The sequence below is a fragment of the Hypomesus nipponensis genome, chromosome 1 (assembly GCF_054491055.1).
Source record: "Hypomesus nipponensis isolate SF chromosome 1, ASM5449105v1, whole genome shotgun sequence".
Taxonomy (NCBI): Eukaryota; Metazoa; Chordata; class Actinopteri; order Osmeriformes; family Osmeridae; genus Hypomesus; species Hypomesus nipponensis.
Window position 1 is genome coordinate 7525219 of NC_140361.1, and position 15118 is coordinate 7540336.

At 46.3% G+C, this 15118-nt stretch overlaps 2 protein-coding genes across 2 annotated transcripts; both read left to right on the forward strand.

Annotated features, from left to right (window-relative positions):
• The first annotated feature begins 122 nt into the window (after positions 1-122).
• Positions 123-4105, forward strand: LOC146302303 (uncharacterized). The gene is made up of 8 exons (XM_084676555.1): positions 123-998; positions 1631-1689; positions 1847-1957; positions 2092-2262; positions 2562-2597; positions 2695-2799; positions 2951-3068; positions 3170-4105. Exons 1-8 carry the CDS (start codon positions 590-592, stop codon positions 3667-3669), a joined length of 1509 nt encoding a protein of 502 aa, XP_084532681.1. The 5' UTR covers positions 123-589; the 3' UTR covers positions 3670-4105.
• A 702-nt stretch (positions 4106-4807) lies between these two features.
• On the forward strand, positions 4808-13659 carry LOC146302304 (E3 ubiquitin-protein ligase RNF38-like). The gene is made up of 12 exons (XM_084676670.1): positions 4808-5133; positions 5880-6506; positions 8365-8417; positions 8654-8835; positions 8921-9389; positions 9693-9833; positions 9971-10159; positions 10460-10621; positions 10736-10839; positions 11233-11436; positions 12039-12138; positions 12260-13659. The coding sequence occupies exons 2-12, from the start codon at positions 6236-6238 to the stop codon at positions 12320-12322; spliced, it is 1938 nt and encodes a 645-aa protein (XP_084532796.1). The 5' UTR covers positions 4808-5133; positions 5880-6235; the 3' UTR covers positions 12323-13659.
• Positions 13660-15118: the final 1459 nt, after the last annotated feature.

Consider the following 15118-nt stretch of genomic DNA (forward strand, 5'->3'; position numbering starts at 1 on the left):
AGGTGGATCATACGGTACTTGGTGCAGCGCCGTTTTCTTAAGCGTTTTGGCATCTTCTGAACAGCGCATGCCATGTACGCACACCTCTACTTTCAATTGGGTAACCATCTGGCATAGCAACGAAACTAACTACAGAGTCGCCTGCCAAGGAAAGACATTTACAAAAACAGTCCTCCTGTACTAAACTCTACGCATATAACTAAGCGACTTCAACTTTTGTTGTCCAACAAATATTTGAGTTTGTACCGTCGATTAGCCGAAAACTCTGCGAAGGTTTTTGGTCATCCACTGAGGAGCTTTGCATTGAAAACTCGGAGTGCCATAAACTAGCCGTCTTTTAAAAGAGATAAATTGGACTATATAATATGTAAAATTAAGGCGTTTTATGAACACGATTCTTTTTTTTATTTTTTTTTATTAATCACACATAACACTGACTTCTAACTACCACACGTGTCGTTGTGGACAGTTATTTAGCCACGCTAGCTAGCTAATGCTAAGGCACATGACGTTTAGAGTTGTTCAACGAAAAAATAACTATGGGGTTCATTTCCTGCAATATGTATATGGTGATATGTCTGGTTAATTGATGTTTGGTGGGAAACAGACGGATGGCGCTGAACTAACTGTACGACGATACAGCGAACACTACATTGAGGGATGTGACAGTACCTCTGAGGGAGAAAGTGAGTTGGGTTTTAGTTCATTACAACGGACACCCAAGAGCAGCTCACAAAGGGTTCCCCTCGCCATTCCAGGCAACTCCCCTCCCCTAGTTCTGGCCTTCCCCTTTTCCGCATATAAAAAAGTCAGGTGCCCCAGTCCATCCTCCAGGGATGGCCTAAACTCAGACCAAGAGGACCAGGACGTGGACTGTGATGAGCCTATAGAGGAGTGGATGATCCTGGAAGAAGAGGAGCAGGATGGAGACAGGAACATTCAACTAAACCTGGGCTACTGGAGCAGTGGAAGTTCAGAGTCAGATTCTGGAGATGAGGGTGAGGACCAGGCGGAACAACTGACATCATGACACCAGCTAGGACAGAGTACTAACCTAGTAGTGACCAAGGCAGAGTTTCACAGACAGAGAGTTCCACAGACGAGGAGAATTCCACATACAACAAGACTTCCACAATGTGTTCCATAGACAATGGGAGTTACACACATGACAGTTCCCCTGACAGAAAGTTACATACAATAGCAGTTGAGTTTTAGCATTGTAGAGGCTGAGGTTGAGTTCCCTTAAGCAATAAAAGTTCCAAAGACAAAACAGTGTCCGAGGTCCTCATACAATTATTACACAAACAATAAAGCATGTACACACTGTGAGTTACATATACAGAGGGAAAGTTCTGTATTTTCCCCAATAGTGAAAACTACAAAGGCAATGAAAAGTCTGCAGTTAGAACTGTGACAGTTCAGGAGACTTTCGGAACGACTGTGGAACGCTTATTTTACTACCACGCTGGAATATATTGAATAAATCACCCAGAAACTTGTGCAGCTATTGTATTTTAAGCAATGATGCCCTTAGTGGTTGAATAAGGAGGCACAACCATCCACACAGTATTATGGTCCCACTTGTTCTGTTCTTGGAGCCTTTATCTGAAGCGTTCTGTCATCCCAACAGAGGAACAGAAGTCAAAAATTGCCTTTAATCCCGACTGGGCCATATCAGCAAAAGACAAGGTAATAGTCTCATCATTACTGCAAAATCACAAAGGGAATGTACTGTATCTTATAACAATTAGATTTCATCTGTTAGAGAGTAGTCTGTGAGAGGCGCATTTGGTCTGAGATGATTGGCTGGCTAGGAGGTGTTGTCATGGTTCTCTTTAATGCCCAGGGAGTATACAACCAATCACGACCCAGCCGCTATTACACCCCTGACCGGAGTGTGACCTGTCACAACTGCAACAAGACAGGGCATCTGGTCAGGAACTGCCCCATCCCCAGGGTAGGACCCCCCCCCCACACACACACACACAGTGTATACACACAGAACAGTGTATACACACAGAAAAGTGTATACTCAATGACAATGATGATTGAAATGATCACTTGTCAACAGCTTGGTGTTTCTGTCTATAGAAGCGACCCACCTGTGTGCTGTGTGGGCTCCAGGGCCACTTCCAGAGGGCCTGTCCTGGCCGGCACTGTCCCAGCTGCGGACTGCCCTCCCATGGGTACCAGGCCTGCCCAAAGCCCCCTGTCTGGTACCAACACTGCCACCGCTGTGGGATGACTGGACACCTCTCTGATGTGAGTATGTGCATGCCCACTGCCTGTGTGTGTGTATGTGTGCGTGTGTGTGTATGTGTACGTGCGTATGTATTTTCTGTGTATGTGTTGTGCTTCCGATTAAGTCTAGCAGCAAATGTTTGTCCATTGCTGTTTACGCACAACCGCTTGTAGGTTGGGAGGTTTTGCTACGAATAAATAAAAACTGTACTTGTACTGTACTGTATTTCGATTTGTTGTTTACCTCTATGTTTTTTTTTCTGACATGCTTTGTTCCATGCCTGTACTCTGTCCTTATGGGTTTTCTGCATTTTCAACAGGGCTGCCCAGACACATGGAGACAGTACCACCTTACAGTGAGTCACCATGGTTGGTGGAAAGAGAAGAAAAGAGCAGGGTTGAAGTGCTGGACCTAAGACCTCTTATATCTGTGTTTTTTTTCAACTTCCTCAGACTCAAGACCGAGTACCCCACAGGCCACACCGAGACCACGCCCCCAATTACAGGAATCGTTCCGCCCACTGCTACAACTGCTCCAGGAGAGGACACTATGGGCATGTATGAATGAGAACATTCTCTCCTGCTCTCCTCTTCCGTCACACATTACCTGTGTGTGATTGGTTACTTCTCAAATTTACTGTCTCGTCGTTTTGTTGTTATCCTTTTCCCGCCAGGTCATTCTTTTTGTTACTTGGTTTCTCTTTTGCAGGAGTGTACCATGAGAAGGATGATCAGTGGGACGTTTCCCTCCCTCCCGTATGTCTGTCACTATGATGACTCGCGAGACAACCTCATAGACGATGCTGGGATACAGAAGAAAGGCAGGGGTAATACGTGTTTTCACTTAATCAGAATGCAAATGCACATACACTCACAACCACAGTAGCTGAGTATATATAAATAGCTAATTGATTTTGCCCAAACCCAGACTCAACACAGATTGGCAACACCTCGCTTCCAGAGCACAAGAGGGCTTCTGAGCTTACAGAGGCCAGCGGTGAGGAGGAGCACCCAGCTCCCAAGAAGAGGGGCCTGGAGGCCCGGAGGGAGGCGGGTAGGAGGAAGACATGGCCAGAAAGACGCAGGGAGAGGCGGCAGGTAAAGATGCTAAGGAGAGAGGCCCAGGCCAGGCGTGAAGGGGGGCTAGGGACCACCACATGGGATGGCTTTGACAAAGATAGCCATGCCAAAGACATGTACAGAAATCGCTATAGGGACTCCTCACCTCCACTGCAGAAGAGGAGGAACAGTCAAGAGAGGGGGAGAAGGAGCCAGAGCAGGGAGAAGAGTAGGAAGACCAGAGAGGCAGAGAGGTGGAAAAAGAAAGGAGGGATGAAGGGTGGGGATCTGTATTTGCGAGATGACCTTGGACCCATGGACGAGACCCTTCTCTCCATCAAACACAGGGTACGGAACCGCAGGAGTTAGCATTGGGTGTGTGACTCCTGAATACATGACCAACCTCCGAATGAACTTGCTGCCTCAGGCCTGTTTTAGGACTGGAAAGGAAGTAGAAGTAGTAATCATGCAAGGCACTTAATAATGCTCTCAGCCAGACAAAATGTGTTTACTTACATCTGTTAAATCCTGCTCCTTTGTTAAAAGGACTAAAGAACATTTGTTTTTTACGGACTTCGAAAAATATGATGCAATGCAGAGCAGAGTAACTTCCAAGTTGGCTGGCCAAAATGTTTCGGTAAAGGTTTTTCCATCTGGGCCAGAAAATTGCATTGTGTCACACATTTTGATTAAGAGGCTGTATTTTCATGTATATTTCCAAACTGCCTTGCATGCCTGGAACAAATCATTTTGCTACAAATTACAGAAAACGACATTATTGTTAAGAGAAATCTTTCAATATGAACTGATGTTTGCTATTTCTTTCCCTTTTACACCCACGCGCGCACACACACACTCTGCATGTCGGTATGTTTAGTTACAAACACACAGGTTATAATCTCTGGATAAGAGCGTCTGCTAAAATTACTTAATGTTTTAATCAATTGTTTCTATTGTTTTTACACATTATAAGCATACCCTTTATCACATTTGTGGTGTAAAACATATTTTTCACTGCATATTATAATGGTGTATGTGTGTATTAAATTAGAGGGAGAAGGAGAGGGTAAAATACAACTTATTTTGTTGTAGATCACTGGTGTGAAGCATTGCAAGACATGGACATGATGGGGCAGGGCAGGTCTGAAAAATAGTTACTAATTCTATACTATATCCATTTATTTTACAACAAAAACCAAATGATCATCTTTTACAGTATACACCTAGGGATGATTGGCAACATTTTAAAATGCAATAACTTATTATATTTTAAGATGTTTATTATATTTTAAGATGCTGCAAATCATATTATTAATAACGTAGTATTTATGCCTTAAATCACGCCACACTATACCATGTAATTTCTGGATTCGTGCTGAAACGGTCTGCTCAATTATTAATTAGCGTGGTTATTACTAGTCGTTTGTCAGACTAAACGAGTCGATCATGGCATCGATTATTGCTGTTCTGTTTCCTTGATACATTGTCACCGCCCATTTCGTTGCATTCTGTTGTAATCTCTTTGAAGACATCGTACAAAGTGAATCATTGCAAGTAGCCTTATTTGCCTTATTTTATTTGGGGCGTGAAAAGACAAATCGTTTAATTTGTTCTGTATTCTATTTGACTAGCCTGGCGACAGATCTGAAAATCCCATTGATTGATCTTCACTTGCGCTACCCACTGACATCCAGAGAAAACACCAGCGAATGTATAGTGTGTGGATTTAAATTGGACTAAGACCAATAATCTGAAGACAAATGATCACACTTGATTGCTTCAAACAGAGGATTCGCTCACCAATATCTGCTGTAACCCCCAAAAATCTAAGAGGTTAGTGTGCTTGCTGAACTACATCGCTGGGTAGCTTGAAATGTCGGCTGCTCTGGCTTGTTTGACTAACTCGGCTAGCTTTCCTGTTGTTGTTAGCTAGCTAGGCTAGCAATGATAGCTACGACAATGGTATATTTTTAGGCGATAATTAGATTGAGCTAACCGGCAAGAATATTGAGATTGCTAAATAATGTGTCAGTATGTTTCAGATTTTGAAGGTTTAATGTGATCAATCTAATAGTTGAATATGTAGCTACGTACATTTTTGTCGATTACGCTGGCTAATAGTGCTACAGTACAGTACCGACTTAACGCTAGCTAAGTAGGAGTAGTAGCTAGACTCCTTGGTTTGTGGTGCCTTGTGTGCTTGACGAGCTAGTAGCGCCGAATGCTAACTAACCAAGACCAAAAGTACCTGAAAGGTATCAGTACTAATATCTGAATTATATCTTACATTTTCAAATTATTTGTAAAAAAAAAAAAATTTTAAGCGAGATTTTTACGCAAACTACGTGGAACTTTGTTGTGCTCAAATGAACTACAAATATTTATTTGCGTAGTGTAGGGAACATGGGGATATCTGCGAGGCTTACTGATGAAATGGTAACATAAAGCGATCTGGTTCAACTGTTCCTTCATCTGGCTGCAGTTTTGAAATAAATGAAAATGTTGGTATGCCATCCAGACTATAGTGTCTTGGTGGTGTGATCATTACTGCAACTGATACCACATTATTGATTTCACAGGGATATAAAATCGTTTTAGGGCGATCGTTTGCGTTCACTGCGTGAGCTGAGGTGCAACAACACAGCTGGACTCGGCAGAGTCGAAAAGAAAGACCCATTTCTTATGTTGCATGATGAGCATTAGATAACGGCTCTGTAGCCTACCTATTATTCGGTACTAGCAGTTTACCTCTCCCTTTAACAAACGGTTAATGCGGAGGAAGAAGACTTCCAAGACGGTAACGGAGATACCAAGGCGGATAAGGGGACGAGGAGACAAGGCGGCCTGAAAAGAAGGAGGCTCCTGCTACGGTGAACCTCGTCCAGACATCAGCTATCTACCTCAATACAGTTTCACACTACCTCCTCCTTCAGCCATGGACCCCCCGAGGACTCGCTCACGGTCGCGGTCAGGATTCTATCATTATGGCATGAACGGGGGAGGGAACGGCAGCAACGCAATCGGCAACGGGAGTATGTTAAATTCCAGCGGCGGGGTCGGGGTTAACTACCCCCAACAGAACAACCCCGGGTGGATGCCTCACGGGGCACGCAGCTACACGGATAACCAACATACCCAGGGGAACTACCTACCTGCCGGGGCTCAGCGGCATGCTTCGCACGGAGCACACAGACATCTTGGCGTTGGTAAGCTACATGCTGCATCACAGGGCAGACTTCTCATCTGCATGCATCTCACCTCCTAGGTGATTATACTGCTGGTGGTTTGACAGGTGTGAAGTGCCGGCCTAGCACACTGCTCAAAGCATTGTGATATGTCTAATATTGCTCATTTGGGCTTTCCATGTAATCTCCATGCTGTTTTTTCCTGCTTCTGTTTTGTTACGGTTAGAATGGAACCAGTCCTTTTTGTCAAAGCTGGACCTTCTCAACACTTGGTCACTAGAAATAAATCACCCGAAGGCTCAGTATGAACACGTTTCCAGTAAGCGACATATAGCTAGTGAGTTCTGACTCATTTGACCTGGAGTATTAGTGCTTGCATTGACTGCATCATATTTTAAATACACGTTCCTAAACAGAGAGCACAGCAAAGGTCCATAAGAGCACCTACCTAGAACTTTTGAACCTGTTATTTGTCACTTTAAACCCTTCTCTTCAATACCATAGAGTTATATGAAGTCCGATGTGCCTGAACTTTAAAAGTGATATTAGTGGATTCCACTAACCAGGAAGCAGGAGGAGGAAGCAGCGTGTCATTCTAATGGAGTGCATTGCCCTCGGCAGAAAGAGCCATGAATGAATACAAGCTTTTAATGGAGCGCTGTTGTTGTAATGGCATTGCACTGCTGTTTCCCGACCCAAAATAACCCACGCAGAGGAACACATTCACACACACCCCAGTTTGCAGGCACAAACACTACAAAGAGGGATTCATGTGTGTATGACTGAAATGCTCCGTCTCCCAGCTGTTTGATCCTCCTTGTCTCTCTTAGCAGCTGCAGATGCCTTTTTCTGAAGTGTGCATGTGTGTGTGTTCCTCTCGGAGGGAGAGGAGATGGGGGGAGTCAAGTGCTCAGGATTTCACAACTCTTAACTTCACTTTCAGGGGAATGTGTCAGGACTGGATCTGGAGGGGCTGAGAATATTAGTATCATTTTCCGACTCTCATTTCCCTTCTTTCTTGGCGTGTGTCTTTATCTCTTTTAGCTCTTAACAGACAACGCTGGATGTTTTGTGCTGCTAAATGTGTCATGTCGATGAAGTCTTACAGTTTTTAGTTTGGAAGCTGTTCGTGTTCAGTTGTCAAGAGTAGCAAGGCTTGAAACATGTCTGGACCTCAGTCCTCCCCCCCCCCCCCCCCTTCTGCTTTTGTGTTTTCTGGTGTCTCAGTCACAGCCCTCATGCATGTGGCCTGTGCTCTGCAGCCGCCGACTGGGCCTCTTTGAGCTGACATTCTCTGCAGACTTCACAGCACTCCAGAGCACCATTGCAAAGGGAAGAAAGAGAGGCAGAGGCCTCTCAGATCTGTTGTTTTTAAACAGGCTTGCTGAAGGAGGGGTAGACAGTGGTGCTCTGAATGTTTTCAAAGAACTCCTTTTATTTATATATATATATATAAAACATACATACATACTGTATGTGAGATGAAAACAAACAAAAAAAACTCCCTTCTGAAGAGCACAAGGACAACTCTGTGTGTCTGTGAAGGATTGTGTGTATGTGTGCACGCTTGGAGGTTGGTGTGTTTTGTGTGCTTGAGTGTAGAGAGGCATAGCAGAGTCATGTTGGAGATCAGAGGGACAGTTGGTGAGAGTTTTAATAGATCAGTGTCTCTTTGAAGTTCACATCATCCATCTTTGAACACCAAACAGTTTGCTGGGCCCTCATATCATTTTATTCCTGAGGAAAAACAAGACTTAGGAAAGAGGGGGAGGGAGTGACTACTGGTGTATTTGTGATGGTGAAGCAGGATGAGGTCTTGGCGCTTGTTGTGATGTTTTGGTGTTTGACCTCAGCCTGTTGTTTTCGCTCCATCCTCTAGGGGGAGGGCTTCACTTTCACTCAGACAGTGTGTGCAATGACGACCGGGACAAGGTGAGCTGGATAATCCACTGTAGTTTGGAAGAACCTCTTAGTACCACCTTCTTTAAATGATGTCACAAGATTTAGTCAAATTCCTATATGGCTGGGTTATATCAGTAACATGGTTTTACATAATGCAGATATGATATACATATATGTATTTGTCATGATATCTATACCTGCTGACGGACCAGTAAATGAAATGTTCTTTTTTTGTCTCTTTGTCCCTCTCCTGTCTCTTCCTCCAGATGGAGGACAGTCCGAGCCCGAAGCGGCAGCGTCTCTCCCAGCAGTCTGTCTTGGACCTCAGCTCGGTCTCCCCCCCGACTCCCTCCTCCCCCATCCGTCCGTGGGAGCTGCCCCCCAGTCGCCGTCCTCACCCGCACTACATGCCCGAGCGCTGCCACACGCCCGTCCGCAACCGCCGCAGGTATGAGCACCCCTGCAGCGGCCCTCTGATGATGACCATGACCATGGTACTGATGATGGTGCTAATCTGACCCTCCCCTCCCCAGCCCTCCAATGAGACGCCAGCGTGGCCGTCGGGACCGCCTCACCCGTCACCACCCTCACCCCCACCCCCACCACCAGCACCACTACCACCATCACAACCCCCACCACCACCACCTTCCCCCTCACCCCCACCATGGCCCTCCCTCTGGGCCCCAGGACGAGAACTACCGCCACGCCGCGCTCCCCCAGACGTACCCCTTCGCCCAGCAGGCCCCCCGGGGTCCTCCCCTCGATGAGAGGCCCTACCACCCCTCCAACCTGTCCCCACGGAGCCTCCACCCCTCCAATCTGTCTCCTCGGCTGCTGCACCCCGCCGCCCTCCCCCAGCACCCCCACCCTCCCCAGCACCCCCACCCTCCCCAGCACCCCCACCCTGCCCAGCACCCCCACCCTGCCCAACACCCCCACCCTCCCCAGCACCCCCACCCCCCCCAGCAGCAGAGCACCATGATGCTGGACCTCCATGACCAGGTTGGTAGCTATTTCATTTTCATAATTTTTTTGGTCAAGGTCATTGGTGTTGTTTTTACTCAAATGTTAATGGGTGGCAGTTGATGGCAACCTTCTGGTGGCAAGTGTGTGTCTCGTGTAGGCCCTTAAAGTGTGTTTAGTGGGGTTTGTGAATGTTTTGTGTGTGGTTATTAAGTGAGTCAAGTGTGTCAGATTTGAGTGGAAGAAATTGGTGGGTGGACGGTAAATGCACAAGAGTGCAAATGATTGATTTGTTGGATCTATTTCCCTGAACTGTTTCCCTTTGTTCTCCCCCGCCCGCAGGCTTCTGCTCAGGTGTCCTACCCAGTCTCTCCTCCAGGGGCTCCCCCTGGCCTGCCCCCTCGCTCCGCCCCCCAGCAGCTCCCAGCATGCTCAGTGGTCTTCAGCGGTCAGCATTACCCCGTCTGCAGCGTGGCACCACCTGTGAGTTCCACCCGTGACTGGAAATGTGTCCCTCTGCCTGCCAGCTGAAATGGGCTGGATGTCTAATCTGTGTGATGGATGACCAGTGACTGTGAAGCAGATCTGGTGAGAGCTGACGTTGTCCCTCCCTTCCTCAGGTTCTGCAGACCTGCTCTGTGCAGCACCTGCCCATGCCCTACCACTTCCCCTCGCTGCTCTCCAGTGACCCCGCCTTCCTCCTGCCCCCCCACCTCTCCCATCAACCACCCCCACACCTGTCCCACCACCCCGCTCACCTGCCCCAGCCGGGCCAGTTCGGACCCTACCCCACCCAGCAGGCCCGCTCGGTGAGTGTGAGTGGGGCGTGTGGATCATGTTTCTGTTGGGGGGGGGGGGAGAATGAGTCCGTTAAGTTATTCTACAGGGCTACATGTGGTGCCAGCTACAGAGCATACTGTTATCCTAGTGGGAGTCGCAAAATGACAGGAATTTTCTGTGGGGAAAACTTTCCATGTGAATTTACAGGAACTGACATTAAGGTTGGCAGTCGTTCAACACTCTTAAGTCACTAGGAAGGCACTTGCAACCTTTATTTTGATTGTCTGTCTCTCTTTTCCTCCCTGTGTCTTGTTGTCCGTCGGTGCCAGCCCCTGCAGAGGATAGAGAACGATGTGGAGCTTCTGGGGGAGCACCTGTCGTTGGGTGCGGGGCTCCACTACCCCCCTGCCACACACCCATCACTGCCCCCCCACTCCACCCAGCTGCACTTCCTCTCCCACGATCCTTTGCCACAGGAGTTCTTTGGAGTGGTGAGCTATACCCCAACCCCCACATTAAAGGAGCATTCAATGAGGCACGTTTAAGATGTATTAATTGTAAATGATTTCCATGTTTGTTTCTCTCTCTTACTCTGTGCTTCTCAGTCGTATCCAAACTTCATGCCTCGTCGTATCCCAGGGCGACGCCACCGCTCCCAGTTGCCACTGCCACCCTCGCCTTACCACCCCAGCTTCCTGCCTTACTTCCTGTAAGTAGCTCATCGGCCCCTTTGGGGATTTTTGTGAAAAGCTAAAACGAGCGTCTTTCATGACCTCCTGGAGGAATCTCACCACAGGCGGTTTAACCATCACTCCTGATCATGGCGTTGTTCCTTTACCTCTAACTGCTTACACTTTTAAACTACTGAGCCACACCTTTAAACTACTGACCCGCACCTTTAAATTACTGATCCACACCTTTAAACTACCGACCCACACCTTTAAACTACTGATCCACACCTTTAAACTGCTGACCCACACCTTTAAACTACTGACCCACACCTTTAAACTACCGACCCACACCTTTAAACTACTGATCCACACTACTGATCCACGTTCAGTGTCATGAAGTGTCCCCTCGTCCTCGTCCTGTGCTCCCCCAGCTCCATGCTGCCCGTGCAGCCCCCAGGCCCCGCCATCAGCCTGGAGCTGGACGTGGACGATGGGGAGGTGGAGAACTACGAGGCCCTGCTCAACCTGGCGGAGCGGCTGGGCGAGGCCAAGCTCCGGGGCCTGACCAAGGGGGACATCGAACAGCTGCCCTCTTACCGCTTCAACCCCAACAACCACCAGTCAGAACAAACCCTGTGAGTGCTCGCTCTCTCTCTCTCGCTCTTTCTTTCTCTCTCTGTGTTTTGGTTGCGCGCTCTGTCTCCCTCTGTCCCGTTGCAGCAGCCAGTTGGATCATTGGCGTTTACAATTATACACGTTGGTTATTGGTTGTTCTAAAACTGGTTGTTCCCATCCTTGATTGTGATTGGCTATATCGCATTCCATGCCGTTGTAAAATCCAGCATAACCTCACAGGTTGTCCTCATAACATTCTTTAACATTCCATATTACTGCGCATCGAATATTTCAAATTGAAAAAGACAGCAAAGATGTCCATCTGACTGTTGCGTGGCAACGATTTATGTAGGAACTATACTTTGTAGTAGCGGAAGAATGACGGTTTATTAAACTATTTTGTTTCTAATAGTTTTTATTGATGAAACCATATCAAATATTTGTAGTAACAGCTTTAGAAAAGAAATAAGCCCCGCGAGGCCGTGGTTTCCGCTGATTTTAGAACAGGTAAGGGGGTTTTTAACAACTCCCCTTACCTGTTCTAAAATCAACGTAAACCACGGCCTCGCGGGGCTTATTGCTTAAGTATGTTTTTGCCCATATTAATGTGGTTTTCCCACAGGTGTGTGGTGTGTATGAGTGATTTTGAGTCTCGACAGCTGTTGAGAGTTCTACCCTGCAGTCACGAGTTCCATGGCAAGTGTGTCGACAAGTGGCTAAGGGTAAGATGTTTTGCTACTGACTGATATATTTATTTTAAAGGTTTTGAACCCAAAACTTTGTCTTCATCTGTCTCACTCTCTCGTTTCTTGTTTCCTGTCCTCTCCCTCCTTCCCGACCCAGGCTAACAGGACATGTCCCATCTGTCGGGCCGACGCCTCCGAGGTCCAGCGAGACTCTGAGTGACCACCAGAGGGAGACAAACCACTCCAACTGTTAAACAGTTTTAGCACTGCCCCCCCACTCGCCCACACAAACACACAATCCTGTCCAACCCTAATCGACTTTTGTTAAGCCTCACGTCTTCTCAGCTGTGAATGTCCTTCAGCTTCGACTGCACCTGTGTGTGTGTGTGTGTGTGTATGTGTGTGTGTAACCGAGTTTAATTGGTTGTTACATGTGCATGCATATGTATACACAAAATTGCCTGTGTGTGTGTGTTTCCTGGCCTCTGTGTTTGTCTGTGTGTTAGCGAGACTGTATTTGCGTTTCTGAGCATGCCTGAGTTTCTATATGTACCAGACCTTAGATATGTCTGAGTGTGAATGTGAGCAGCACACCAAGGGCATCTTATATGCTTCATTCCACCTGAATTTAACCTTAATGTCTGGGATCTAGTCCTTCTGCCAATTGACTTGCATAAGGGTGAATACCACCAAATGATAAGTCCCATGTCCATTAAGGTTTTCCAGTGCTTAAAAACAGACTTCTCCGATTCCTACCTCACTGGTGGTGAACAGGCGTCTGCATGACCGGAGGATGAAGTGTGTCCACCGTCTCTCCCTGTGGTTGAGGAACTTGCCTCCAAGCCACAACTCCCCTGCCACTAAACGTTCGTCAGATGCAGTTGAATCGCGTACACGTTTTACAAATGCTGCACGCTGGCTTTTCACCGCTGTAGCTTGTTTCAACCAAACTTAGAGCACAGGACTTGAGGACTTGCCTCTGGTGTTTGCGAGCTTCCAACGGCTACTGATTTGGTGTTTTGACTGCTGCAGTGTGGTACAGTAGGAGAGGTGCCCAGCACCACAACGCCCGCATGCCCCATCGGTTGCCCCACCGGTGTCTGTTGCGATCCATCTGGGCCATTATTAGCGTCTCAGTAGTTCTTTCTGCTAAGCAGTTACCTCATCATTCCGTTTTTGAACATTGTTCACTTCTACACTCTTACCTGTACTCAACTTGAGCGCGTTTGTATCCTTATATATATATATAAATATATATATTTCTTCTTGTTTTTGTTTTGTCCCTATTAAAGATAAAGATTTTGTCTGTGACTTTGCAGTGGCACATGTTATATCTATAAACAAGACTGTATAAATATATGAAATATTATCTGTATACCAAATAAAAGGCTTGATATGAACTTTTTAAATATAAGTCACCTTTTTGTACAGTTTTTAAAAAACGAATCCCAGGCCCCAGTGGTTACAGTTTGGTTGTGCTGGATTTCTCTGTGCTGAATGTGTTAGATTTCAGGTGGTGGTGGTAAATCAATAAAATAATAATACTCACCAACTGTTCACTACTTGGCTCGTTTTTGGCTACAACTAGCAGTTCTGTTGTCTGTTCGTCAGTGGGTCGTTCATATGTGTTTGAAAGTCTTAAATGTACATTGCCACATGAGGGCGTCATTGCTCCTTCGACAAGGTGGGTTGCTTCAGACGAAGAACCCTTTTAGAATAAGGCATGTCACACGATGTTACGCCAATAAGCTTTTAGTAGATCTCCAAAGTATGAATGGTGAGAATATATGCTTTTCAAGTTGACCTTTGTCCTTAAATCTGCAGGACTATCAAACAATTTGCCTTACCTTGGCATATCTTTGGCATTGACCCTGTTAAAATCTTAAGGGACTCGCAATTCCATGAACCTTTCTTCCAGTGTAGCTCCTTTTACATATGTGTAGTCTGTTTAAGCATTTCCACTTTAATTTCCATCCATGGGGTAGTGGGAGTCAGAACAGGTGGTTTTCTGTAGTGTATTAGACATGCTATGGTATGACTAGTTATATTTGAAAGTATTTGCTATGATCAAGCAACCTAATCATGACCCACTTTGTCTCTGATCTCAGGTGGAACTGTGCATGGACACACAGCTGCTGTTTAGCAACACATGGCACAACACAAGTGTTGTTGAGGCTGTTTCATGTTAGATAGACTGTTTCTGTGTGAGAGCCTCTCCCTTTCTTTTATCTACACAGAGAGTTATTGCTTATTGTCCTGTCAGGCTGCAGTGGTGGGTAGGTGTCCTTGTCCTGTGGTATGGGTGGTATTCCTCTCTGCTCAGATGCACACACAAGACAGAGACAAATGTCTAGGACACACAACAGACACCCACATGGAAAGAGAGGGGCCAGACAGAAAGGAAAGTGGGAAGGTTATCGCACGTGTATACGGGAATGGATTCAGAGAGGGATAGTTCAGTAAAAGAAGGAAGAACAACAAGAAGGGAGAGCAAGTTTTTGGGGGAGTTCATGTTTAATTGAATTAGAAGCCCTCCTGGTCCAATGAGTATGCGTCAGAAAAACAAGTGGAGTCCGCCCTCTGTCCTTTACTCCAAACAACCCGGCCTTCCTGTTTTTCTCCCTCTCACTGTAACTGCCGCATGGCTGTCTAACCAACTTGTCCTCTACAGGGTTCAGTGACATTGAAGAAATGTTGGATTCCCGCCTAAAACTGTCTCTCCAGTTAAAGCATGAATTCACTGAAAATATTTGCATTCTCTGTTGCTGTCTCTCTTTCTCTTTCTTTCTCTCTCTCTCTCTCTCTCTCTCTCTCTCTCTCTCTCTCTCTCTCTCTCTCTCTTTCTCTCTCTCTCACACTTACTCACTCTCCCACTTTCTTACTTCCAGATATATCACTTTGTTAGCTTTAATAACAAAAAGTGGATTGTATTGGATACATAACATCAGCATTACAACTCTTTGGTTTTAATACTGTTTGCATAGACACAGTTCAAAACCTAAACCTCTTTACACTT